At 44.6% G+C, this 27,337-nt stretch overlaps 2 protein-coding genes across 2 annotated transcripts; both read left to right on the top strand.

The window, feature by feature from the left end:
- The first annotated feature begins 449 nt into the window (after positions 1-449).
- kdm2ab (lysine (K)-specific demethylase 2Ab) lies at positions 450-15,561 on the top strand. The gene is made up of 23 exons (XM_030778030.1): positions 450-533; positions 1,638-1,676; positions 2,471-2,609; positions 2,708-2,786; positions 2,936-2,982; positions 3,097-3,275; positions 3,381-3,487; positions 3,594-3,687; positions 4,486-4,639; positions 4,948-5,063; positions 6,372-6,498; positions 6,588-6,847; positions 7,541-7,618; positions 7,998-8,264; positions 8,552-8,683; positions 8,902-8,982; positions 9,246-9,500; positions 9,586-9,618; positions 9,823-10,787; positions 11,855-12,018; positions 13,277-13,423; positions 13,548-13,760; positions 15,305-15,561. Exons 1-23 carry the CDS (start codon positions 510-512, stop codon positions 15,484-15,486), a joined length of 3,882 nt encoding a protein of 1,293 aa, XP_030633890.1. The 5' UTR covers positions 450-509; the 3' UTR covers positions 15,487-15,561.
- A 2,877-nt stretch (positions 15,562-18,438) lies between these two features.
- On the top strand, positions 18,439-26,812 carry ankrd13d (ankyrin repeat domain 13 family, member D). Its single transcript, XM_030779362.1, has 17 exons — positions 18,439-18,524; positions 18,629-18,764; positions 19,085-19,209; positions 19,471-19,516; positions 19,924-20,067; positions 21,453-21,642; positions 21,960-22,026; positions 23,131-23,212; positions 23,936-23,997; positions 24,120-24,250; positions 24,523-24,680; positions 24,774-24,887; positions 25,685-25,857; positions 26,187-26,266; positions 26,384-26,414; positions 26,454-26,617; positions 26,727-26,812. The coding sequence occupies exons 1-17, from the start codon at positions 18,441-18,443 to the stop codon at positions 26,788-26,790; spliced, it is 1,851 nt and encodes a 616-aa protein (XP_030635222.1). The 5' UTR covers positions 18,439-18,440; the 3' UTR covers positions 26,791-26,812.
- Positions 26,813-27,337: the final 525 nt, after the last annotated feature.

The raw sequence follows: 27,337 nt of genomic DNA, 5'->3' as shown, positions 1-27,337 counted from the left end.
AATACAGACATAGTAATTACTACAGATGTGTGGATTTACTTGTTCTGTTATTCTGGTGCGAACCGTCCTCTTTCACATCGAGTCGCTGTTTTCTTACCAATCATGAGATTAGCTATCCCTCTTCATATTTTATGATTGGATCATTTTTTATTAGACGTTCTTCGGTCTCCGCTTCCAATAGGACATATTCATGACCTCATTTCTGTGTCTCGGCTAATATATTCCTTGCTTTAATCCTCCAAGAAAGCGTTCATTGGCTCTCTTCCCCTAACAGGACCCTCTTGGGGCGTGGTTAACTTTGTTTGAGTCCAGAGCTGGACTCAAGAGCGACATGATTTGTATCCAATCATATTTTGATGTATTCACATCTTTGTTCAGTCATTGGTCTTATTCCTCGAAGGCGGTTCTTGTGGTAGTTGATAGTGGTGTGTGTGTGTATCTTGACAAGCTGAAAATGGCGGATGGGAACGAATCGCTTTAACTTTATCGCACAATAACAAGGATAGTGGATGAAAACGACAGAATTACTCATGGTGAATATAAAGTTTAGTCAGGATTTCTAAATTGCTTTAAGGCAAACCATCTAGACATCAAGGCCATCTCTATTGAAGAGTAACACGAGAGGTATTGCCAAAAGTTCTTTCAAAATAATAGCGTTAGCTATCTTAGGTGGTTAGGTTTCCTGCTAACCTACGCTAGGTTAGGTAGCATAGCTTGTTTGCTCTGTGCCATTGAATACTTCCATAGTTGGCGAGCGTTTGCTAGTTAGCCAGGATAAACTTCTGTTTTTTGTGCCCAGGTTTCCCGAGTGTGATCTTGGAGACTGTTACACACTAAGGACTTGGAACGGATATCAGTGGCCAGTTCAGATAAAACACTCAACCAGCGTTCATGAATAGTCTGAATAGTTATCTAATGTTAGCTCATATTTAGGGATGGCTTTCGAGAGCTTACTAACATCAGTTCTGTACGCGAGCGTCAGTCAACGAGCTAACACCGCTAACTGGCTGACCAGTTAACAATACCGCAGTTTTCAGATTAAATTTAAATCTAAGGACTGATATTGTAATGTTATCTTGAAAGGTGTGGTAAACTCACATACACTGTGTCCATGGTAGAGTTAAATCGTAAAGTATATTGCTATGTACTGCTATCCTAAATCCTTATGTAAACGCGAATTCACGCTAACGTTAGCGAGCTCTACGAGCCATTTAACAGTCCGCTAGCCTCATTAGCAATCGAAAGGTAGGTTAACCTGTCTTGCGAACAATCTTAGGTAGGTTGCCGACATTTGTCCTGTAATATGCAATTAATAGGATGCATATGAATAACGAGTGGTTTGCAATGAGATGGCTTATAATTTTTGAATACATTTGGTTTGTTTCGAAAAGGGCGACTAACCTAGCTACTCAGCTAATTGTGAAGGGCTAACTGACACCTTTACAACCCTCAGTAGGAAGTCCGTCAACTAACTACGTTTGTGTGTATCATTCATACGTGATAGGGTCTTTTTAGCCTGTTAAACACAGATATGCAGCTGGACGACTTACTTAGCCAAACCTCATAACTAGCGCATCATATCTGCAGCTGAATTTAGCGCGATGGCTAACACAATTTGTCTCACTTTGATGTTTTAGAATATGGAGGACGCTAACCCCCGCTACAGCAAGCGCCTGGTAAGTAACGTACGCCGTATTGTTTATTGTTGGGACCACAATGGAGTGCATCAAGGCTGTTAGAACAGTGTGTTGTTGTCGTTAGCTAACCAAGCTGTACAGGTGTGGACTTGACGTCCCAATTGATGAGATTACACTGTAGCGGATGTGTTGGCATGGCAATAGACGCATTCGCTAGTGAGGGGCAGTGGTGAAAAAATGAAGTGCACGTTGATCCGGGATGGAAGGGTGTTTTTCTTTTCCCTACAGTGATTTCGAACTCTCAGCTCTAGAAAATATAATTTCATGTTGTATGTGCGTGCCGTTCTGCGCGGTTTCATGTTTCGTTTCTGTTAGGACTGAGACAAAAATCCGTTGAATGTAGCGTATTTTCAAAAGATATTTTTACTGTTCTGACACTTACAGAGAAGCAGCTGATGTAGTCGGTTCGGTCGACGTTATAGAGTAGCCGACAGCAGCTGAACTATTTCTCTCTGTTGTTTTTAAGCTGCTACTCCGCACACCATGACAAATACTTGATTTGTTATTTATCCTTGATTTGTTCTACAGTTCAGATTGCAATTTGCAGATGTGTGAGAGAATTAATATATTTAAAAAATCCTTATAAATGACTTGTTGCAGGCATCTTAATATCCATCATCGTACATCCAGGTCGTGGGTCTGAGTTTAAGGCTGATTGCTGAGCGTGTCAGATTAGCCCTTCTGCTCCAGATCAGCCCCTCTGTTTAGCGGGCTGGAAAACAGCCCAGAATGATATACTGTAGAGCAGTAGTGAGAGTGGAGTTTTCATTCAGCGCACAGGTACCCGGCGGCGTTATCAAGACGATGGGATTTCTGACGATGAGATCGAGGGGAAGAGGTCCTTTGACTTGGAAGACAAACTCCACAGCAACCGCTACAACTCTGACCTGGTCAAAATCATGGAAGGCAAAGGTGAGGGTCTGACTGCTTTCACAGTATGAACATTGTACAATACAGCCTCCTCATGGAGATGCACTCTGATGTGTGTGTGTGCGTGCGCGTGTCTGCAGATTTCACCTTTGAGTATATCCAGCGGGAGGGACTTAGGGACCCCCTGATCTTTGAGACAGCAGATGGCCTTGGTATTCAGTACGTATCTCTCTTCTCTCATCACTCTCTCTCACCTCTCTTTCTCCTATCCTCTCTCTCTCTCATACTCTCTTTCTCTTGCCATGCCCAAGTGTATGTGGAGACAAGAGTGACAATCTGTAAACTGTTAATGTCTTTCTCTCTGACAGGATGCCTGATCCAGACTTCAGCGTGAGTGATGTGAAACTGTTTGTAGGTAAGCACTCTGTCTCTTTGGGTCTTGTGGTGTAAATTTCTGCAGGTCTATGAAGGTCCACTGATGTCCTTTTTGATGTATCTGTACGTAACTGTGATTTCTCTCATCTGATAGGCAGCCGAAGGGTGATTGATGTAATGGATGTGACCACTCAGAAGGGAATAGAGATGTCGATGGGGCAGTGGAGGCGGTATTATGAGACTCCGGCCTCTGAGAGGGAGAAGCTGTATAACGTTATCAGTCTGGAATTCAGCCACACTAAACTGGAGAACCTGGTCAAGAGGCCTGCTTCGGTACACACACACACACACACACACACACACAGACCCACTGTACCAATGCTGTGGCTGGGTGTTAATTTAGGGTGTTTGTGTGTGTGTGTGAACATGTTTTTACAGGTGGATCTGATTGACTGGGTGGATAACATGTGGCCACGGCATTTAAAGGAGAGACAACGCGATTCAACTAATGCTATCATAGACATGCACTACCCCAAAGTCCAGAAGTGAGTTTGTGCTCTTTAACCTTTTGTATTCGTGAGTCTTTTTGTAACAATTTTTTTTTTAAACTCTACTGTTTATTTATTTACTTATTATTTGCTCTTTCCTCAGGTACTGTCTGATGAGTGTGGAGGGCTGCTTCACTGATTTCCACATTGATTTTGGAGGGACGTCTGTGTGGTATCATATACTGCGGGGAGGCAAGGTGAGGACACCCACAGTGTGACACTCATCAAATATAACAGACAAGCCTCTGACTGCCACCCACTGTTCTTACTTATTAAGGAGAACGTATGTCATGCGTACAAGTAATTTTACTGGTATCACGCATGAACTCCTTCTACAAAGATTTTCAAGATGAACCTCCATTTTGAGGTCAAAAGTGTTTATTACTTATAAATCTGAGTTAGCATATTGATTTATTAATGAGTAAAAACGAATGTGTTTATTAAAAATGTGAATGTAAAAATATGGATAATTTACAGTTGTGATGTATATTTGTGATGCTCACTGATGAGACTAATTTTGAGTTTGTGTTAAAATAAGGACCTGAGGATGTGACTCAACATTTGACTCAGTGTTGGATCAGTGGCTCAGTTTTCATCTCAGCTTGCCTTAGGATTTTATAATTCTTATAATTTCTCGTGCCACCGTGACATTTACGATGCATCGTCTTCTTTTCCACTGCAAAAACACAAGTGCCGTTCAGCATTGTTCTCTAGCAGCACATGACAGCGTGTTGGTTTATGCTGTCACAGGTTTGGGTGGACTACCGTGGAGTGGAACAGGCGCTTGCGTTAGAATAGTGATAGTATAAAACCATCACTGGGAAGCATTAGAAAACATGTCCGGAAAATGCAGCCAGGAATCGTAGCGTTTTTATTAAAGAGCACTCCTGTGATCCAGGCAAGCCCTGATAGACTTTGTCTTTTATGGCGTCAGGGTGTGACCGTTGTGTGTGTGGTATAACACGTTGATAGTGACCTCTGTGTGACCTCCCCAGGTGTTCTGGCTGATTCCGCCCACGCCGCACAACCTGGAGCTCTATGAGAACTGGGTGTTGTCAGGGAAACAGGGAGACATCTTTCTCGGCGATAAAGCCACCGCTTGTCAACGCATTGATCTGAAACAGGGAAATACTTTCATGATCCCCTCAGGTACTGTACACAAACCTTTTTTTTACATCACACACACAAATCTTGAAGACACCTATATTCAGAATGGTTGGTATGGAGGGATGTTTAATGGCAGAGAACCAGATCCAGTTTCAACTTTGAACACAGAACATGTAAACTCATGTAGGTGTCTATAAAGTGTGTTACCACCCAATATTTGGTTTCAGGGTGTCCAGTTTTTTTTGGTTTTGGAGTGCAGGCATATTTGTGTTTCTGATCTGTTCCCTGCACTCAAACCAGTGAGTGTGTGTGTGTTTGTGTGTGTGTCTGTTGCACATTCTCTTGTGCAGGTTGGATCCATGCTGTGTACACTCCTGTCGATACTCTGGTGTTTGGAGGGAATTTCTTACACAGTTTTAACATTCCCATGCAGCTCAACATTTACAACATAGAGGATCGCACTCGGGTGAGAACACACAGTCATACACAGAGAGCATGAGAACCGTATGTCGTACACAGAGAATATGAGAACCATATGGCATACACAGAGTATAGGTGCTTTTGCACCGGAGGAACTTTTTCATAGCTATTAGAACTGTTGGAGAAAGTACCCCCTTTTTTATGTGTTCACACCGCAGGAATGTGGAACGATCATAGTTCTTAGAACGCCATTTTGAGGGGCTTTTTTAGCTCCTACTTCAGGGTAGGTACTTTCGCAGTGCAATAAGAGATGTAGGTGTACGGCGATTGGTCCAGATGTAGGTATAAGATGATTGTAACCGCCATTTTTAAAAATCTGTGTAAAACAAAGTCTTAAATTTAGTTTTTGATATTCAGGTCTAAAAATGTCTTAAAATGTCTGGAATTGTAGGAGGGGAGGCATGTTCAATTTTTATGTTTTAATTTACTGGTATTTTATATCCCACAACAATGACCATTTCCACAATGTCCAATATCTATTTATTTGTACATTAAAGAGGTAGCATACACTCCGCTTCGCTAGGTCATTCAAATTCAATAAAACTAAACAACTGTGTATACTGTAGTCTAGTTTGTGATTTTCTTTTGCCGCAGTAATGGTATTATTTTTTTCTGTTTAGAGGTGTCGTACACAGAGTTTGAGAACCGTATGTCGTACACAGAGAATATGTGAGAACCGTATGCCGTACACAGAGAATATGTGAGAACCGTATGCCGTACACAGAGAGTGTGAGAACAGTATGTCGTACACAGAATATGTGAGAACCGTATGCCGTACACAGAGAGTATGTGAGAACCGTATGCCGTACACAGAGAGTGTGAGAACAGTATGTCGTACACAGAATATGTGAGAACCGTATGTCGTACACAGAGAATATGTGAGAACCGTATGCCGTACACAGAGAGTGTGAGAACCGTATGCCGTACACAGAGAGTGTGAGAACTGTATGTCGTACACAGAGAGTGTGAGAACAGTATGTCGTACACAGAGAATATGTGAGAACCGTATGTCGTACACAGAGAGTGTGAGAACAGTATGTCGTACACAGAGAATATGTGAGAACCGTATGTCGTACACAGAATATGTGAGAACCGTATGTCGTACACAGAGAATATGTGAAAACAGTATGTCGTACACAGAGAATATGTGAGAACCGTATGTCGTACACACAGCAGGACATGAGACACAGCTCATTACACACAATTTAGTAATTACAATTGTAAACACACATATACTTACTTCCTGACACTCCTACTCTTGCTCTCTCTGTCTGTATCTCTGTCTCTCTGTCAGGTCCCAGCGAAGTTCCGTTATCCGTTTTATTATGAGATGTGTTGGTATGTGCTGGAGCGTTACCTCTACTGTCTCACCAACATCTCCCACCTCACCCCAGAGTTCCAGAAATTCTCTCTGGGCATTGGTCAGTATACTCCCTCTCGCAATGCTTGTCCGCAGACACGCTCACAGACACTGATTTAATCATGTGGTTTTTTTGGCTGAATAACACAGGTTTGAAAAAAGAGGATCTGAAAGCAGACGGAAAGCTGAATGGCCATGTCGGAGATGCGGTCAAAGAAGAGAAGGAGGAAGAAGATGAGGAAGAGGAGGCGCCTTCTCCTCCTGCCCGGCCGGGGGTTAAAGTTCATTTGACGCCCTTTGAACTTGAGGGTCTGTGGCAGCTACTGCATAAGCTGGAGGAGCTCCCAGCACATAAGAAATGTGTCCCAGCTGGTATTCGCAATGCACCAGCCCTGCTCAGCGACATGAGGGTACACACACACACGCACACGCACACGCACACGCACACGCACACACACGCACACGCACACACACGCACACGCACACACACGCATACATACACACACACACACACACACACACGCATACATACACACACACACACACGCATACATACACACACGCATACATACACGCACACACACGCATACATACACGCACACACACGCATACATACACGCACACACACGCATACATACACGCATACATACACGCGCACACACACGCATACATACACGCGCACACACACGCATACATACACGCGCACACACACGCATACACACACACATGCACAGATACACACACACACACACACACACACACACACATAGACAAACACACACATGCATACATACACACACACACACACACACACACACACACACGCATACATACACACACACACGCACACACACACACGCATAGACAAACACACACACGCACACACACAGTTGGTATATGTAAGGCACCAACCACCAAGGTATACACACACACATATGCACACTGTATATGTTTGATCCTCAACACATCATTTAAAGATTGTACACGTTATCAGTGAATCAGCTTTAGACTAGAGGTGAATGGTAGCCGCATTAATATTACAGATTTAATCAGTGTATGTGGGTAAGTGGAACTGTACCTTTCTTTCCCCTTTCCTACCCTAGAACCTATTGGAGGAGCATGCTAATGATGATCCCCAGTTGTCTTACACTGGAAAACCCATCGTCAAATGGCCCATGAGGGTAAGAAAACACACGCACCACACACACACACACTTAGTTCCATATGGTCTGATCAGCTCACATATACAAATTTACAGGAATTGCTGTGTATATTTTCTCTTCCTCTCCCTCTTACACACGCACACACCCCCCTTGTCATAGGAAGTCACAGCCTTGTCCGTATAAGCTTTTCAGTGTAATGTACGTAATTTGGTCTTCTATGTCTTAAGTCCTGTGCATACTGTATGTGGGAAGTCTTCATTTACTCAAAGGAAATAAATATACTGTGTGTGTGTTTGTGCATGTAAATGTATATTAATAAAAACACTCCTGGTGTATGTCTGTGTCTCTCTCTCTCTCTGTGTGTGTGTGTGTGTGTGTGTGTGTGCGTGTGCTACAGCCCTCGTGGTACCAGCCGCCCCCTCCTCCTGCATCTCTGCTCTATCGGCCGCGTCTGCCAGGCTCAGGGCCCATCCTGCCCCCTGTGGCTCGGCCGGTGAAGCCGGCGTCGTCCATTTCGGCTCTGCGGCGGAGGCGCGTGCGGTGCAAACGGTGCGAGGCGTGCCTCAGGTCTGAGTGCGGAAACTGCAACTACTGCAGAGACATGAAGAAATTTGGAGGTCCAGGCAGACTCAAGCAGACCTGTGTGCTTCGACAGTGTCTCGCTGTGAGTCTAACACAGCTCTTTGTGCATGTGTGTGTGTGTGCGAGACACCATGTCTTGTCAAATCTGTGTGTGCGTGTTCACAAGTTTACTGGTACAAAGAAGAAGTTGCTTGACAGACAGTAATGCTTCTCTTTTGCCTGTATCATGTATTGTAGAATTCTCATATTCTTACATCTTTGAGTTGGTTGATGGCACACTGTGTAGCCAGCGATGCTGCTCTGATGTGTGTGTGTGTGTGTGTGTGTGTGTGTGTGTGTGTGTGTGTAACACTCTGTATCTGTGTCCAGCCCATGCTACCTCTGTCTGCCGTGTGTGAGGTGTGTAAAGAGGGAAACCAGGACTCAGAGGGCACGACCAATGTCCAAACACTTATGGAGTGCTCCAACTGCGCCCAAATAGCCCACCCAGAATGCATTAAGGTACACACACACACAGACACACACAGACACGTACAGACACATACAGACATATATATATAATGTGTATGTGTGTGTGTGTGTGTATGTATGTATGTATACACACACACACACACAAACATGTACACATGCACTCACACACACACGTTTATTTATGCAGGTTGACATGGACCTGGAGATGAAGTGACTTGTTCCCCTGTGTGGTGGTGTGTGTTTTTCAGGTGCCTGGGGAAGGAATCATCAATAAGGACCTGCCTAGTTGTTGGGAGTGTCCCAAATGTGTCCAAGACAAGAACAGTGAGGTATCTGATCCTCAACACGCACAACACAACACAGCACAGAGTTTTTTGTGTTACATTAGTAACAGTGCACTACATGACTTTATAAAACTTGGAAAACGGAAATGAATGTGAAATCTACGCATTCTATATGTTTTACAGTCTAAAAAGCATGTTCTGTTTAGCTTCATACTAATGTATTTGGTACCTGTTTTCCAGTCTGCAGTGACACTGATGACAGTTTCTTTCTCTCTCTCTCTCTCTCTCTCTCTCTCTCTCTCTCTCAGTCTTCCAGTAGCAGTGGGGAGGATGAAGAGGAGGAAGAAGGCAGTGCTTCGGCAGGCTCTCACTCCTCTGCTCCCCCGGCCAAGAGGGCATACAGAGAAGGCATCGGTGTAGGTCGCAAGGGTCGGCCGCCCCTATCGCCGTCTCTGCCTCAAACCCGCTCTAAACGCCAGCCCCCGCCCTCACAGAGACTGTTACTACAGCAACAGCAGAACAGGAAGAGAGCTGGAGCACTGGAACTGCAGCTCAGGAAACGAGTGAGTGTCCTCCATCCGTTTTTTACACCCTATTTTACATACGTGAAAAATCATTGAACTTCTTAATTTTTCTCTTCTGGTACAGATAAAATTGGAGCGCAACAAAATCCTGAAATCGGTAAGTGAGCTATGATTAAGTATAGTTGTACTTCACTCCATGCTTTCACTCAAACATCTCCTCCCATCATATTGTCTGTCTTCCGTTTGTCGTCTTTCTCTCTCTCTCTGCCCACTTTTCTTTTCTTTCTCTCTTGGGCTACTTTTTGCTTTCGCCCTTTTCTCTCTTTCTCAGAATCTTTCCCCTGTGTCTTTTTCTCCTAAGCTCCTGCGGCAGAGGAGTCTGGAGAGAGGAGGCGTAGTCAGGGCGAGTCCGGGCAAGGGTGTGTCTCGTGGAAGAGGGCTGTCATCTTTTCGGGGTAGAGGCGTGCGCCTGAGAGGTGGAGGAAGAGGAGGAGGAGCAGGGGGTCTCAGACAGGACTCAGAGATGGAGGACGAGAGACAGGAGTCAGAAGACGATGAGGATGCAGAGGAAGAAGAGAGGAGAGAGAACGGACAGAGGGGAGGGAAAGAGAACCGGCCTCAGAAACGAGCAGGAAGAGTGAAAGAGGAGGATGATGCTGATGGAGGTCAGAATGGAGAGAGAGAGGAAGAGGAGGATGAGGAAGGAGCGGAATCACAGACCGACTCTCCTGTGATGCTTAGTGATGAGGTCAGGAATCAGGGGTCGTGTGTCACCGTGACCCTACAGCCCTCTAGAGGTCGACGCGACCCCAGTGCCATTGTCCCCAAACTGGAGGCCAACGTGTCTCCCAGAACCACGCCCCCCAACCAAACCTACATCCAGCGCAAATCCCTGCTCCGCCCCCCGCTGCGTAACGGCACCACACACTCGGACAAGCCACTCCCACACACAGAGAGCTCACATGTTCGCTCAGACAGGTTACACCCATGCTCCGATAAACTACACTCGGACAAGCCCCTCCCACCCACCACGTCCACCCTGACCAGGGACACTGCCAGAGATGCTTACCTGAGCTCCAGTTTCCGCGGCAACGCCAAAGGCTCCTCCCATGGCTCAAGCCGGGAGAGAGTGAGAAAACGGATACGGGCAGAAAGGGGGGCGTCATCTCCAGCCTCTTCCTCCAGCTCTCCCTCGCTCCTCTCGTCGGTGCAGGACGGAGGAAGCGAGCCGGGCTGGGAGAGGGAGGTGTGGGTGTCTGTGTTCCGTTACCTGAGCCGAGCGGAACTGTGCGTGTGTATGGCTGTGTGCAAGAGCTGGTATAAATGGTGAGTCTGTTGACAGATCATGTGCGGCGTTTTCAGTCTCAGCTGTGCTTGTGTGCGGTCGTGTTTTTGTGCATGTGTACTAGTGTTTGTTGTCTTGGGTTAAACTGCTGTGTTAAAAATGGTGTGTGTGTGTGTTCTCAGAAGACTCTGCTGTGTTAAAGACATGTTTGAGCGTAGGTGTGAATGTGGTGTGCTGTAATCTCTCAAAGATAAAACAAAAGAAGAGAATAGAAAGAATTTGGAATGTTTTCATGCTGTTGAAGCTTTACAGTGAGGTTAACATTCCATGTTGCTCAATGATGTGAATTTTGGCCAGTCAAATACAGATTTTATCTTTCTGTTTTCTTCCCTGTGGCAAAGGCTGTTTTCATTTGCCTGCCCTGCTGTCTCAGCCCTTCAGTTTTCAACTCCTTTCAGTGGGAAGGCCATAGATACAGAGAGGTTTATGATAGCACATGGCTTTTTTTTTCTTGTGCTGACCTTTGGTTACTTACTGGTCATTTTTCAAAAGACAGCATCATCTTTTTGTAATGGGCCTTCTGATGCCTTTTGATGTTGTAGCCTGCATTCATTTAACGTGAGGGTAATTTTGACTTAATGCAGATGCATTAGTGGTAACAGGAGAATGAGATCTCTGGCATAGTGCTGTGTGTGTGTGTGTGTGTGTGTGAGATGAATGCATTGCTGCTGGCCACTGTAGTTATGAAAGGCAGAGCTGTCCATATAGAAATGTTATCAGAGAGAAAACACATCACCTGTGATTGGCCCATTTAGATGTCCAGACCAGATGCTTTGACTTTATGATGTGTGCATTTGGTGGTGTGTGTGTGTGTTTATTCTGGGTGATAAGCATGTGTAGTTTATGTGCCTGTATGTCTGAGTACCTCTCACTGTGTTGTGTGAACGTATAATCTGACTTGGTTGTGTGTGTATGTAGGGCATGTGATAAGTGTGTATGTAGAATTCTGACTGTGTGTTGGGGGGTTGGGGTTGTGGTGGTGGTGATTGTGTGTGTTTGTGTATAACACTGTGTGTGTTTGTGTATAACACTGTGTGTGTTTGTGTAGGGGATGTGATAAGCGTCTGTGGACACGGATAAGTCTGAGTCGTTGTCGGTCCATCAGCCCTCAGGCTTTGTCAGGCATCATTAAACGCCAGCCTGTCACACTGGACCTCTCCTGGACCAGCATCTCCAAGAAACAGCTCACATGGCTCATCAACAGACTGCCAGGTATGCACGCACACAGTAACACACACACACATATATACAGAAACTGACACATACACACACGCACGAGCGCACACACACGTACATTCATATGCGCGCACATACATTCATACACACACACACACACACACACATATATATATATATATATATATATATATATATATATATATGTGTGTGTGTGTGTGTGTGTGTGTGTGTCTGTCTGTCTGTATGTATGTTCATACATAGACACACACACACAGAGCCTCTATCTCATGGACAGCTCTGGATGATGCACTGCATCACAAAGCATGTACCATGTCAGAGTGGAACATGGCAGAGAGTTGACTTGAACTGTGTGTTCTGTGCATTCCCCAGAGCTAAAGCCATCAGAACACCTGTGAGCTGAGCTAGAGAAGGGTTTTTACACAGAATGTCTGTGAGCTGAGCTAGGGAAGGGTTTTTACACAGAATGTCTGTGAGCTGAGCTAGAGAAGGGTTTTTACACAGAATGTCTGTGAGCTGAGCTAGAGAAGGGTTTTTACACAGAATGTCTGTGAGCTGAGCTAGAGAAGGGTTTTTACACAGAATGTCTGTGAGCTGAGCTAGAGAAGGGTTTTTACACAGAATGTCTGTGAGCTGAGTTAGAGAAGGGTTTTTACACAATGTCTGTGAGCTGAGCTAGGGAAGGGTTTTTACACAATGTCTGTGAGCTGAGCTAGAGAAGGGTTTTTACACAGAATGTCTGTGAGCTGAGCTAGAGAAGGGTTTTTACACAGAACACCTGTGAGCTGAGCTAGGGAAGGGTTTTTACACAGAATGTCTGTGAGCTGAGCTAGGGAAGGGTTTTTACACAGAATGTCTGTGAGCTGAGCTAGAGAAGGGTTTTTACACAGAATGTCTGTGAGCTGAGCTAGAGAAGGGTTTTTACACAGGAGGGCAAATCATTACAGGTCCCAGAGACACTCATTCGCTTAGATTTGTAAAGCAGATTTGGTGAGGGAGAGGACAATGCCATCTTGTTAGTTTTGTTCTGTTGCATAGTGACAAGAAACTGACAGTGCATTTTGGTTTACAGTCACCGTTTTAGTGACGGAGCATGCGCACTAGATATTACGGTTTATTACTGAACGCCCTCAAAATCACCCCACGCTTTCAGCTGTAATATTAAAAGCAGTCGGACGCTGTGTGTGAGTGCCGGAAGTATAGACATTTAACGCCTCTCTCTCTCCCTCCCTCACCCTCCTTGTGTGTGTCTATGCACGCGTGTGTGTGTCAGGGCTGAAGGACCTGGTGCTGTCGGGATGCAGCTGGACGACAGTCTCTGCTCTTAGCTCTCCCAGCTGTCCCCTACTCCGCTCGCTAGACCTGCGCTGGGCTGACGGCGTCAAAGACACACAGATCAGAGAACTCCTCAACCCGCCAGGTAACACACACACACACACACACATTCACCCATTCCCTCTCTCTCTCTCTTTCTCTGAGTGTGGCAGCAGTCTGCCTGTTGATCACATGTACAGTGAGTGTGTATATACATGTGTGTGTTGCAGGCTGTGATAACCGCTCTAAGCTACGTAATGTGCAGTGTCTGTGGCTGTGTGGTTTGGAGGTGAGTGAGGCCACTCTGAGGCTGATCATTCGCCACATGTCCCTGCTAACCCGTCTGGAACTCTCTCACTGCCCCCTCAGTGACCAGGCCATCAACCTGCTCACCGCTGTTGGCTCGTCCACACGCAACACACTCGCACACCTCAACCTGGCAGGTAAATGAACACTCACTCACACACACGTACATATATACTAGGGGTGGAGCTGAATCCGAATTGGCAAAGCACAGACAGTGGGTTTTTACAAATATTTATTTCATATAAATATTTTAAAAATTATTTGTTTTCGGGAAGAAGAAAAAAAGCATGTCAAATAGCTGGTGTTCCTTGTTACGACGGAGTATTAGGGCCACATTGAGGGGAAAAAAATCTGAGAATAAGGTCGTAATATTGCGAGAATAAAGTCGTAAATTCAGAAGAGCAGCCTGCCGCAACGTGCTGCTGATGTGCCAGAAGCATTATTCATGAATCCTGTGCTAAAGTACAACTTCACAAGATGCTGCACGTTCCTCATTTTAACGCTGGCGGCAGGCTGCTCTTTTGATATTTCACCTGTAGAATAACACTTCAGCTAAAATTACGACTTTATTCTTGTAATATTATGACATTTTCTTGTAAAATTACGACGTTATTCTTGTGGGAATTTCCTCCAAGTCCTTGTGGTTCTTTCTTCGGAATAGACACAGTTTCTTGCACAATCTTTTCAAAATCCTGATACTTATGATAATGTGGTGCTGATGTGCCAAAAGATTAAGTATTTCGTTATTTGTGAAACCTACACTAAAGTATAACTTTACAGGGTGCTCCATGACATTAGCCTACGTTAGCTCTGGCAGTGTAGTTACTAGCTAGTTCACCTACACATTGTGCGCACTGCTCAGTCAACCTGTCTTTCACGTGGTTTTGTCCTCCAATTAGGGTGGGTGGTGGCGAGGTTCACAATGTTTACATAGGCATTTATTAGTTTAGAGTTTAGTTTATCGGTCTGATTGTGGATTAGGAACTCAATATTAGTTTTAAAATGATTTTCTTTTCAATGATGATTATGGTTATACATATTTATTGCTGGGTTTCTGAAAAACATAAACCAATCGTACATTTAAGTGTTCATAATTATTGTAATAATTGATTGAAGAACAGTTAGCCTATATTAACACTTTGATATCCTAAAATTAGAAGTGTAATAAAAACTAAAAGAGGACTGTTATGCCTATTTCCACTTTTATTCGAATACAAATAATTTTGCTGTCTCAACACATACAGATACAAATACAAATACTGGGCTCTCTGCACATCCCTAATATATGCATGCACATGCAACACTTACACATCTCAACCTGGCAGGTAAACGCACGCGTGCGCACACACACATACATACACACACGCAACACGCTCACATACCTCAGCCTGGCCGTTAACGCGCACGCGCGCACGCACACACACACACACCATAACATACATATACATCCACACAACTTGCTCACACACCTCAGCCTGAGGTATAAATGTGCACACCCCCCCCAACACATACACACACACCTCAACCTGGCAGGTAAATGCACATGTGCATAAAAAAAACACACACACACACACTCGTACATACACACACACATGCCCTTTCACTCAACCAGGAGACTTAGTATATCCAGTAGGAGTTACACACAGACACATCCTTAAAGTCCTCTCCTGTTGTCTGTCAGGCTGCAGCCGGCTGACGGACCGTTGTCTGGTGTACCTGCGGCGGCTGTCCTGTCTGTCTGTGTTGGACCTGCGCGGCTGCAAGGGCGTTTCACGCCAGGCCTGTGAGAGCTTCATCTCCGAGCTGTCAGTCAACGCCCTCTACTGCCTATCAGATGACAAACTCATCCAGAGGATCTCATAGAGCCCGCCCACTCAAGGAGAGAGAGACTGACTGTGGTGTGGGAGGGCAGCGCGTGTGTAGAAGTGTTTGTGTGTATGAGTGTGTGTGTGTGTGTGTGTGTGTGTGTGTGAGAGAGAGAAAGAGAGCAGTGAATGGTGTCAAAACAGAAGGATGTAGGTGTGTCCTGTGGGTGATCCATGTTTTGTACAGAGCAGTGAGAGGACAGTGACATGTAACCACACACACACACACTCTGCATTTGGCAATCAGAACTTTCCTCAGGCCTGCGGTGCCAATGGCTCTTCCAGCAGGAGGGATACAGGTGCTATTCCCCTAAAGCCTCTTTTCTAGCCCAGAACAGGCCACAACCTGCATCAGACCCCAACCCCAAACACCCCTACCACCCCGTCAATCCTCTGATGAACCATTACCCTCCCTCATTTTCCACCAGCCTTCCTGTTGAAGGCTCTTGCATTTCACTCCACCTTTTTCCTGTACAATGGTATTTTTCAGAGGAATACTGTTTTATTTTTTTCTTCATTCCTGATTTGTTTCTCCTCCTGTTAATCTCTAAAAAGAATATAAATATAAGAATATATATATACACCCTTGTGTAAATGTATCTTTCTCCCGTAGTATATGACAAAAAAAATCTGTAGAATTTTAATTATTTTCAGAAAACTTTTCCACTTTTTTTTCCAAGAAAATAAAAAATGCAAAGTAATTATAACTGAATAATTTTTTGTTCCTGCTCCTGTGGTAAAGCTCGTAAGAGTGAGGTCAGCTCTCCTGGCAGTACTCATTATTGGATTAAACATCTGGCGGATAACTACACTGTAAGAAATAAGACTTAAAGGTTTTGTGGAGAATCACAGTGCACTGGAGCCAACACAGTACTCTGGCCAATACTATACGTACAGCCTGAGTTATTCATTGACCGCTTCTCACTAAAAGTCAAAGCTGAGTTACCAAATTGAAACTCTGCTGATGACTTCATGGAGACAGGTTTTTTTTTTTTTGTGAATAACAGATGAATAATGACTACTGGGATTAATGAACTATTGTCAGTGACAAAATAAATGTCACATCCAGATGAAAGGATAATTAAACCTGTAGCTGCTGTCTTAAATACTTAAATGGGGAGGGGCTTAAGCACTGTTTAAGGACTGTTTTCAAAATGCTGAGAAAGCTAAAGATCTCCCAAGTGTTTATACACACACACACACACATATATATAATGTATGTACATAATAGTACATTCATTTTTTTTAGTTTGTGAAATGATGTGTTCCACATTCGAGTGCCATCTCTTCAAGACTTTAACAAAGTTGTTTCTTGCTGCACGAATATACCTCCTTCCTCGCCTTGGACCATTTTTTTCTTCACAAAGAGATCGAAGACAGAAATCAGCTGGCCATATTTTTTTTCTATTTTTCCCGTCAATTTTCTATTCCAAACACAGCAAACCTTAAGACAGAAGGGGTTGGAGGCTCTGAAATCGTTCAGCATTGTTAGTACTTGTTTTTTGTGTGTTTGTTTTGCTTTTGAGCGCATGAAGACTCTTGCACACGTATTTCTCATGTAAAATGAGCTGAAAAGCGTTTTGTTCCCAAAACCCCTCTGTTCCCAAAAGCTCTTCGACAATATTAGTCGCAGTTTGCCCCACTGCTTTGAGCAACCCAATTTTCTGGTGCTATTAAACGGCCGGTGTTTATTTGATCAGCATCCAGGCGAAGAGATGAATATGCCGTTGTCTTTGGTTGTTACATGTGGATTTATTTGCACTGAGTTACACATTTCTCTCCATCATTGTGCAGATGCAATTCTGTTTTCTCGCTGCCCCCACTCTCCTTGTAACCTGGAACCAAAGCGAAACCGACGCAACAAATAAATAAATAATTTATGTTAGCAGTGGATATTTGATCTCAACTAGGTCCGCCGTTTCTTTTCCTTTTCTTTTTTTCTGCCACGAATGCAAATATTCTAAAATATTTGGCGTGGTTGCTCTGCGCATTGGAAAAGGACTATCATTTCAATTGTAAATGAAGACCTCGAATCAAAGACCATCCAACAGGACGCAACAGCCGTCTGCGGCTCTCACAAAGCGTGCATCCCTCAACTCGAGTGACCTGGATGTGTATGGAAATTAGGCCGCTACTTGGTTGTTCGGGTCTGACTACTGGAAGATTTTTCGATAACGTTATGCACTATCTCAGACGCAGAGTTATCCAGATATAGTGGGATATATCTGTTTCTAGATAACCGTTTACTCAAAGTGTCAACGTCCGCTGAAGGGGATGGTGCTAACGTAGCTTTGCATCTTTAGCCCATGCTAGTTAGCTGTTTGGTTAGCTGGTGAGTTTCCAAGCTAACATGCAATTGTCGTAGATTTTTTTGAGGACGTACATCTATTTTAACAGACACTGGAGTCAGGAAGCTTTTATCTTCATTGCGCAGACGTTTATTTTTCCTGTTCTGCATACAGTCGCTATAAATACATTCGTTAATGTTTTCTAGCTGCGAAAGTTGGCCCATGGACAGGACATCTTATGCGACGAGACGACTGGAAAGTTCGCTAATTTTACCAGCTTGTTAATGTTAAATGATCCTTAAATTTCCTGTCCGTAAATAAGCGCTTGGAGTTTGAATTACAGTTCTGAAAGCTAATTCGTTAGCTGTACAACAAGCTGTCATTCTCTTCTGTTTCCTGACATGAGAGGATGACTGTAACCAGGAAGCAACCCGATTTCTCATAGAAATCGTTGTGCTCCTAATTTTGAGCTTCATTCAATTTGTGGGAGGGTTTGGCAAACTTATCCTGTTTATTCAGATATCAAATAGCCTGAGAAAAAAGTTGGTTGTGAGTGTTTTCTTGCTATCCTCGTCAACCACCAGATTTGTTAAACGCCTGATCCAGTTGACCATAGACACTCAAAGGACCATTTATATCTCAAAGCTAGGGTCTCTGGTGCGCAATGGCTCAAGAGGCGTTTCCTTTACATTATATGGTGTGGAACAATCAATATCTGGAACTGGACCGCGAGCTACAGAAAAAGCAGGTATTTGCGTGCTTTTCCACACCGTGTTACTTCTGCCTATGAACCTGATTTTGTGTGTGTGTGTGTGCGCGCGCGCGCGTTTACTCGTGTTGTTTACGTTGCAGCAGGACATTGAACGGTTGGACCCACGCGGGCGCACACCACTTGAGCTCGCGGTATGCCTCGGACATCTGGAATCAACCAGGGTGTTGCTGCGACACAACGCGGACCCCACACACTGCAACGCACAGGGCTGGACAGGTGACAGTCTGGCACGAGCTGAATGAAAGTTTGTTTTGAGGCATATAACTCGACTGATTTATGAACCCATGATTGCCTTGAAAAGCCACATGTTGTGTTAAATTGGGCTGTTATTCACTCCCCAAAAGTCCTTGCAATTTTTGCTCATTTTTCTTTAACAGACATTATTTATTATTCAGAAGTTGTCCATTAACATCCATTATCTGTGTATGATGGGGAGATAGAGAGACAGATTGGTATGGAATACACGGCATTTTTTTTTTAAATTAAAGAATCACTGTTTGTTCATTGTGTTAATGATGCATTTATGGTTTGTATAGTTTTGCAAGAGGCCGTGAGCACCGGAGATCCAGAGCTGGTGCAGCTGGTTCTTCAGTACAGAGACTTTAAACGGGCTACAGAACGACTGGCTGGCATTCCAGAGCTTCTGAGCAAACTGAGACAGGTCGCTCGCACACGCACACGCACACACACACACACACACACACAGCTGTATAACAGTTCAGTGTTGATAGTCCATTGAAAGTGCATTCGTTTGAACTGGATATCTCCTTTGATAAGTATGTTACTGGAAGAGTTACTGGCTTGTGATCTGTCTTAAACCATCTGTGCTCAGCTGCAGTGTAGCATACCTCAGATAGCATTTACATATTTCAAATAAGGATGTTTCTCTCTCTCTCTCTTGCTCACTCGCACTGTATCACAGGCTCGGGATTTCTATGTGGAGATGAAGTGGGAATTTACCAGCTGGGGTGAGTGGAGGGTTAAGTCAAGCTGTTTTTGCTCCATTTTTAAAACCCGAGTTTTTTTTTTTTTTGTAACTGTATGTCTAGTGGACTTTGTCCCATTTTAGTTGTCTGACTGAAGAGGGGTAAATTCAACATCAACATGTTTAAAGTCTGAGGAGAGATGTGTGGTGCAGGTAGTTTGAGGACAGATCAGTGACGGGATTCAGCCGCTGACAGAGACTGCCGGGTTTTTACCCTGCCTCTCTTCACCGGCAGACAGTTGACCAGCTGTAGTGTGTGTAGTTGTACTGTGTGCAGTACTTGAGGGTTTTGTTGCTTTAAGCTTAACCCATTTCAGCACCACAGTGGTGGACAGCTCCCCCTGCTGTTGCCCCACAGATGATCTCTGTCTCTCTGCCTCTGTTTGCCAGTGCCTCTGGTGTCCAAGGTTTGCCCCAGTGACGTGTACCGCGTGTGGAAGAGTGGCTCGTGTCTGCGCGTGGACACCACGCTGCTTGGCTTTGAGCACATGACTTGGCTAAAGGGGCGCCGTAGTTACATTTTCAAAGGTGGAGGTGAGACATTACACACCAGTGAAAACACAGGCTGGACACGGTGCTGCTTTTGTCTGATTATGTATAATTGGAGTCTGAGAATAAGAACTAGCAGATTTTCCTCTCTTACTCTGCGTGGGTTCAAAGAACTGTTTGTGTGCGACCGTGTGTGCTGCTGTGTGGTTACAACGTGCACGTGTGTTTGTGATGTGGAACAGGAGTCACTGACTGCATGTGTGAGTGTGTGTATGTGGTACAGGATTATGTGTGTGTGAGTTTTTGTATTTGGCAATTATGCTTATATGGTATTGCTGTGTGTGTGTGTGTGTGTGTGTGTGTGTGCGCGCGCGCGTGTGTGTGATACAGAATTATGATTGTGTGTGTGTGTGTGTGGTCATGTTTATTTGATACAGGTTGTTGCTGTGTGTGTTTGTGTATGTTTGTGTGTGTCACAGGATTATGACTGTATGTGTGTGGTAATGTTTGTTTGATATGGATTGATGCTGTGTGTGTGTGTGTGTGTGTGTGTTACAGGACTATGACTCTGTGTATGGTAATATATTTTTGATATGGGTTGTTGGTGTGTGTGTGTGTGGGGTACAGGATTATAACTGTGCGTGTGTGTGGTAGTGTTTGTTTGATATGGGCTGTTGCTCTGTGTGTGTGTGTGTGTGTGTGTGTGTTACAGGATTATGACTGTGTGTGTGTGATAGTGTTTGTTTGATACAGATCGTTGCTGTATGTGTGTGTGTGTGGTAGTGTTTGTTTGACACAGGTTGTTGCTGTGTGTGTGTGTGTGTCGGGGGGGGTACAGGATTATGACTGTGTTTCTGTGGTAGTGTTTGTTTGATACGGGTTGTTGCCGTGTGTGTGTGTTACAGGAATATGACTGTGTGTGTGGTGGTGTTTATTTCACATTGATTGTTGGTGTGTGTGTGTTAGTTACAGCATTATGACTCTGTGTGTGAGTGGTAGTGTTTGTTTGATATGTTGTTACGGGTTGTTGTCTGTGTGTGTGTGTGTGTGTGTGTTACAGGATTATGACTGTACGTGTGTGGTAGTGTTTGCTACACAGTTGTTGCCGTATGTGTGTGTTACAGGATTATTACTGTGTGTGTGGTAGTGTTTGTTTGATGCAGGTTGTTGCCACATGTTTGTGTGTGTGTGGGGGGGGGTGCAGGATTATGACTGTGTGTGTGTGGTAGTGTTTGTTTGATACAGGTTGTTGTCTGTGTGTGTGTGTGCGTGCGTGTGTCTGTGTGTTACAGGATTATGACTGCATGTGTGTGGTAGTGTTTGATACGGGTTGCTGCCGTGTGTGTGTGTGTTTGTGTGTGTGGATTATGACTCTGTGTGTGTGGTAGTGTTTGTTTGATACAGGTTGTTGGTGTGTGTGCGTGTTTCAGAGAGTGGAGCAATGGTGATGGAGGTGGATCATGAGAAACAGGTGGTGTATACAGAACCTCTGTCTCTGTCCCCGCGAGATGCTCCATCTCTCCTTGCAGCCATGCTTCCCTCACAGGAGAACACAGCACAGAGGCTTACCTCACCCATCGTCTCCACACACCTCAACACACGCAACATCGCCTTCGAAAGGTACACACGCACACACCTCAACACACACATCTCAACACATGCAACATCCCCTTCAAAAGGTGCACACGCACAGTTGCACAGACACATGCAGCATCGCCTTCGGAAGGAAAACACACACACACACCTGAACATACACACACACACACACACACACACTCACACAGACCTCAACACACAATATTGCCTTTGAAAGATGCACACACATGTACACACACACACATATGCACTCACACACTGTCTCTCTCTCTCACACACACAGACACACACACACACACACATACAGTTTGTTAACGTGTGTATTTGTCCTTTTTGTGCAGGAATAAGTCTGGTATTTGGGGTTGGCGTTCGGAGAAGACAGAGGTTGTGAGTGGCTACGAGGCAAAGGTGAGATCTGCCATGACCCACCTCAGACTGACCAGCTGCATGGTGTCTTTTAGCACTAGTAGTCTGTTTGCCGTGGATAGCACAGTTCCAGTCCGGACCGGTTTGGTGTGGTGTGTTTTCGTGTGGTGGTCTGGTTCAGCTTGGGCTGGTGTTTAGCGTGGGCTGGTGTTTGGCATGGTCTGGTTTGGTGTGGTTTAGTGTGGTGCGGTTTAGCGTGGTATGGTTTACTCTGGTCTCAGTAAAGTTCAATGTGGTTTAAGGTTTAGAACATTTGTGAGAACATTCTCAAGATTGTTGATACAGGGTCTTGTTTTTAAGTGAGAGAATGAGGCTGCTCTGGTGAAAACTTGACTATTTGACCCCATGAAGATATGATAAATGACATACCTTAATCACACTGGAATAATACTGCCCTGGAAGAGCAAAGCAGCAACAGTCAGTAAGAACTAGTCAAAAGTGCGGACTCGGGCTCCCAAAGTGGAGTTATTGTAACGTGAGTTTTATGTAAAATTATTACTGGCAATGTAAATTTTATTTGACCCCTGTTGCATTTTTCGCTGTATCTCTGCCTTTTTTTGCAATAAAGACATGCAGAAAAATCCTGTGTTTTCCTGTTGATGACTTCTGAAATTCTAAAGCAGGGTTTTTAAATTGCTTTGTATTTTGAACTATTGAGAGTTGCATAGTGTCTTATCTTGACAAAAAGAGGGGCCAGACCTCTGTCAGAGGGTGTGCTGAAAAAGATGCATAAAGGGAAATGGAAGCACTTTATGGTCTAAACAAACACAAAACTAAATCTATGGCAAAACGTCCAAAATGACGTCAGACTCCAAAGCCTTAGTCTTGAGTTATGATATCAAATAAAGATACACAGACATAGTTTTCTGAGCATTGTCAGTGGCTGTGAGACACCGTTGTGAATGTGCTCAGAGATTTGAGGTATTTTGACAAATTTGGGGCTCAGATATTTCCTTGCAGGTGATTTGGGTAGTTTTCAGATGTGGAGTTGGACTTTCAGACCATCCATCAGACTATCCAACAGTTTATTTTGCAGTCAATGTGAAGTATGTCTGTTTTCATGAGAGCTTTTGGTGTTGTGTTAAGGTTTACAGTGCCAGTAATGTAGAGCTGGTGACTCGATCTCGCACAGAACATCTGTCTGACCAGGACAAGTCCAGGAGCAAAGGTATTCACACACACACCACACGAACCACATTGCACCCAGTTCACACACACACACACACACACACACACACACCACACCACACCACATCACACCCAGTTCACACACACGCACACACACACACCACACCACATCACACCCAGTTCACACACACGCACACACACACCACACCACATCACACCCAGTTCACACACACACGCACACACACCCACACCACATCACACCCAGTTCACACACACACGCACACACACACACACCACATCACACCCAGTCCACACACACACACACCACATCACACCCAGTCCACATACACACACACCACAGCACACTCAGTCCACACACACACACACACACCACACCACACCACACCCAGTTCACACACACCACATCACACCCAGTCCACACACACACACACACCACAGCACACTCAGTCCACACACACACAGACGCACACCACACTCAGCCTGCATACTTGGATGCTTTGTTTTCACTGCTTATTTTTATTCTGTTTACCTGATTATTTCGCTGACGCTACCCACCATTTTCCTACTCCACACTGTGGATACTTACAGGAAACAATTGTCCTCCTCCACCTTCTTAGAGTGAAAATGAGAAAATCTGAACAAAATCAGAATGTTTCACTCTTTTCCTATTGCTCAAACTCTCTTTCTGTCTCATCTCCCCTGTCTCTGTCTATCCTTCTGTCTCTCTCTCTCTCTCTCCTAGGTTCTAAAACCCCTCTCCAGTCATTTTTGGGAATAGCGGAGCAGCATGTGGCCCATAATGGGGTTAGTAATGTTGATGCTTTCCACGCTGATGAATTGCTTATTTGACCAGTATTGATGTCTTAGTGGACTGTGATGGTTTGATCTGTGTGTGTTGACTGAGGACTGTTGTGATTGGCTGTCAGAGTCAGGTGTCTCAGTGTGCCAGCCCCCATAACCCCACGGCCATAACGGCGGAGGAATATTTCGACGCCGAGTTCAACCTGAATGGACGAGATATCGGCCGACCCATTGAGCTTACCAGCAAAGTGCAGAGGTGTCATCTCTATGGCAACACAAAAAAACACTTCATGTCTGTTTTCACCTCAGCGACACGTTCAGTAGATTCAATTAATCTTTCTTTCAGTGTCTCTTGGAATGTTTCTCTCTCTCTCACTCCTTACATCTTTTTTCTTACTCTTTCTGCCCGTGTCTTTCTCCCTTCTCTTTGTATCCTTCTCTCTCTCTCTCTCTCTCTCTCTCCCTCTCTCACACTCTCTCTCTCTCTCTCTCTCTCACACTCTCTCTCTCTCTCTCTGTCTGTGTCAGGTTTAAGGCAACTCTGTGGTTGAGTGAGGCTCATCCTCTCTCACTGGCTGAGCAGGTCACGCCCATCATCGACCTCATGGCCATTTCCAATGCTCACTTTGCCAAACTGAGGGACTTCATCACCCTGCGCCTGCCGCCCGGGTTCCCAGTTAAGATAGGTGAGTGATAAAGAGCAAAGGCTGAAGAGACGAGAGAAGAATGAATGAGTGTGTGAAATGAAATATAAATCTTTGATTCTTTGTCTGTCTCAGAAATCCCACTGTTCCATGTGTTGAACGCACGCGTGACCTTCAGTAACCTTTGTGGTTGTGATGAGCCAGTCAGTTCTGTCACCGTTCACACGCCGCATGGACCATCCGAGACTGGTAAAGACCATCGTCTTCTTCATCATCATTACCATCATTAGTGTTTGCTCTCTCGTGCTTGGCGTGTTTTATAATTAATGCCAATACGTGTGATCAGCGTTAAATGTGAAACGAAAAGAATCTTTCATATTCTTTTCAATGGATGGTTTGAAGCTGTCTCGTTAATAAGTAAATAACATGTTTTAACTGTAAACAGCAGTTAATGGGGTGCAAGAAGAACAAGATGGTAAAGAAATTGAAGGGAGAAAGATAAACAGTTACAGAAGAAAATCAGAATAGGTACCAAAAGGGCAACACTGACTGGTTCAAAGTGAGGCTTCCTATTTATGGAAGTAGCTCAAATCCATGTGAAATCTAGCACAAAATGCTCCCTTTCAAAGCTGTCTTAACACTACAGCCCCGCCTAGTGGACAGATGCTGGCTGAGTTGCCTGATTTCTTTGAGCTTATAGTTTGCCTTCTACGTGCAGATACATTAATCACAAACTCCAAAGCCACATCATGTTTCATAGACGCAGGTTTGATCTGGGGGGCAGTGGATCTGGCTGTCTTGGTACTGTGGTACACTGCCCCTGGTTAGCGTCAGATCTCAGTTTAGTGTGGACACAGCCCGGACACTTTTTACCACACACTGAATTTCATTATACACTCAGCTGTCTATCACAAGAAATGGGGCCTTTGTTTTGGCCTTAATATGTGGCCTAGGATTCTACCCAGGGTCAGTAGTCAGAGTTATTTATTCCTGCCTTGACTCACATGGTCTCTATATCTCTCATTCTCCCCCGCATCTGATCCCAGGTCAGTTACCCCCTCCACTACATTGTGAAGTGGACCAGTCCGTATTTGAGCCCCCCCCGGACTACACCACGCTTGGACCGGGCCGCAGCGAGCCGCTGAGAGACGAGGACGACAACCTCTTGCAGTTTGCCATCCAGCAGAGCCTTTTAGACGCTGGCACAGAGAGCGACCAGGTAATCCACCCACACATTTCACCTCGCTCCACCTGATTTTCCACCCATGCCAGTAGGTGGCGACATGCACATTCGATCCAAATTCAAATCCACAAATCATTACTGCCTTAACTCACAGTGCCTGCTCTCCTATGTATTTTGCTGAGACCACTGTTAGCAATATAAAGAATACTTCAGCTCATTTTCACCAAATGCAGATGAACTTTGTCACTTTGTACACGATTTCTAAACTGGAAGCTCTCCACCAGTCCCCTTTTCTGTCTCTCTCTCTCCCTCACTCTCTCTTTCTTTCCCTCTTTCTCTCTCTCTCTGTCTCTCTCTCTGTGTAGGTGACTATATGGGAGGCCCTGACCAACACGCGCCCTGGTTCCCAGCCACCGCAGTATGAGGAGGACTCTCAGCTGGAGAGGTGTGTGAATGTGGGAGGTTTGTCACTGTGTCTGTGGATGGAGTTGGATTGGATCATCTTTGGCTCTGGTGAAACGTGTAAAATGTGTCTCTCTCTCTCTCTCTCCCTCTGTAACAGGGCGATTCAGGAGTCTCTGTCTCTCTCTCTGGCTGGAGGAGAGGGTGGAGCTTCGGCCGACGCGGCCAAGAGCCCATCAGGGTTACCTTCTGACCCCGCCCTTCACTCCTCTCCCTCTTACAGCTCATTGGCCGAGCCTCGGGGATCGGCTACGTTTGCCGTAGCAACCAGCTTTGACGAACAGCTGCGCATAGCGATGGAGCTCTCTTGTCGAGAGCAGGAGGAGCTGGACAGGTGAGATGTACAGATTAGGATCCTGTCTATGACTGCTCCCGTTTCTCCAAGCGTAATCTGTAAGACTTTTTCAGAAACTAATAAGGCATTCCCATTTCTCACTTAACAGGAAGAGGAGGGAAGAGGAGGAGGAGCTTGAGAGGATACTACAGCTGTCACTCACAGAGAAGTAACCATAGCGACAGTATAGGCGGGTTCAGGGGGGTTAATTTATTATTTGTGTTTTTTTCTTCCTGAAATGTTAAATTATTCTTGTTTTTGTCTCATCCCTTGCTTTTATTTTATGAAATATTTAAAATTGAGAAGGAAATACTAAAAAGTGGACCAGGAAAGATGAGGAGAGTTTATCAAATACAAAAAGTAAAAAAGAAAGACAGATTTTAATATTACAACACTAAGCGAGAAGTAAGTGTGTGTGTGTGTGTGTGTGTGTGTGAGAGTGAGTGTATGAGCATTGTCCACTCTTGAGAGCTGCAGTTCCACCATCAGTATTTGGGTGAAATGTCATTAAAACATAACTCGATTAAAAATATCATATGAAAAAGCAACTATTAATGCATAAAGATAACGTGATAAATATAACATTGAATAAGGCATAAGATTAGTGCTCAAAAAACAAACACGGTGGCTGATCTGATGACGTCTTGGAAACGTGATTAATAAACATCCCTCAAACACTTTCACTGTGTCATGTATTTTTTTTCTTTTTTTTTTGTGAAA

The sequence above is a fragment of the Chanos chanos genome, chromosome 1, assembly GCF_902362185.1.
Source record: "Chanos chanos chromosome 1, fChaCha1.1, whole genome shotgun sequence".
Lineage (NCBI taxonomy): Eukaryota > Metazoa > Chordata > Actinopteri > Gonorynchiformes > Chanidae > Chanos > Chanos chanos.
This window is presented reverse-complemented; position numbering and strand designations above follow the sequence as displayed.

Bases quoted from the DNA above. Each gene is read 5' to 3' on its own strand.
- kdm2ab (XM_030778030.1), top strand. From the start codon at position 510: ATGAAAACGACAGAATTACTCATG. The intron at 2,787-2,935 runs GTACGTATCTCT...TCTCTCTGACAG, and splicing joins GCAGATGGCCTTGGTATTCA to GATGCCTGATCCAGACTTCA. The intron at 9,619-9,822 runs GTAAGTGAGCTA...TTTTCTCCTAAG, and splicing joins GCAACAAAATCCTGAAATCG to CTCCTGCGGCAGAGGAGTCT.
- ankrd13d (XM_030779362.1), top strand. From the start codon at position 18,441: ATGGCTCAAGAGGCGTTTCCTTTACATTATATGGTGTGGAACAATCAA. The intron at 20,068-21,452 runs GTGAGACATTAC...TGCGTGTTTCAG, and splicing joins TTACATTTTCAAAGGTGGAG to AGAGTGGAGCAATGGTGATG. The intron at 23,998-24,119 runs GTTAGTAATGTT...ATTGGCTGTCAG, and splicing joins AGCATGTGGCCCATAATGGG to AGTCAGGTGTCTCAGTGTGC.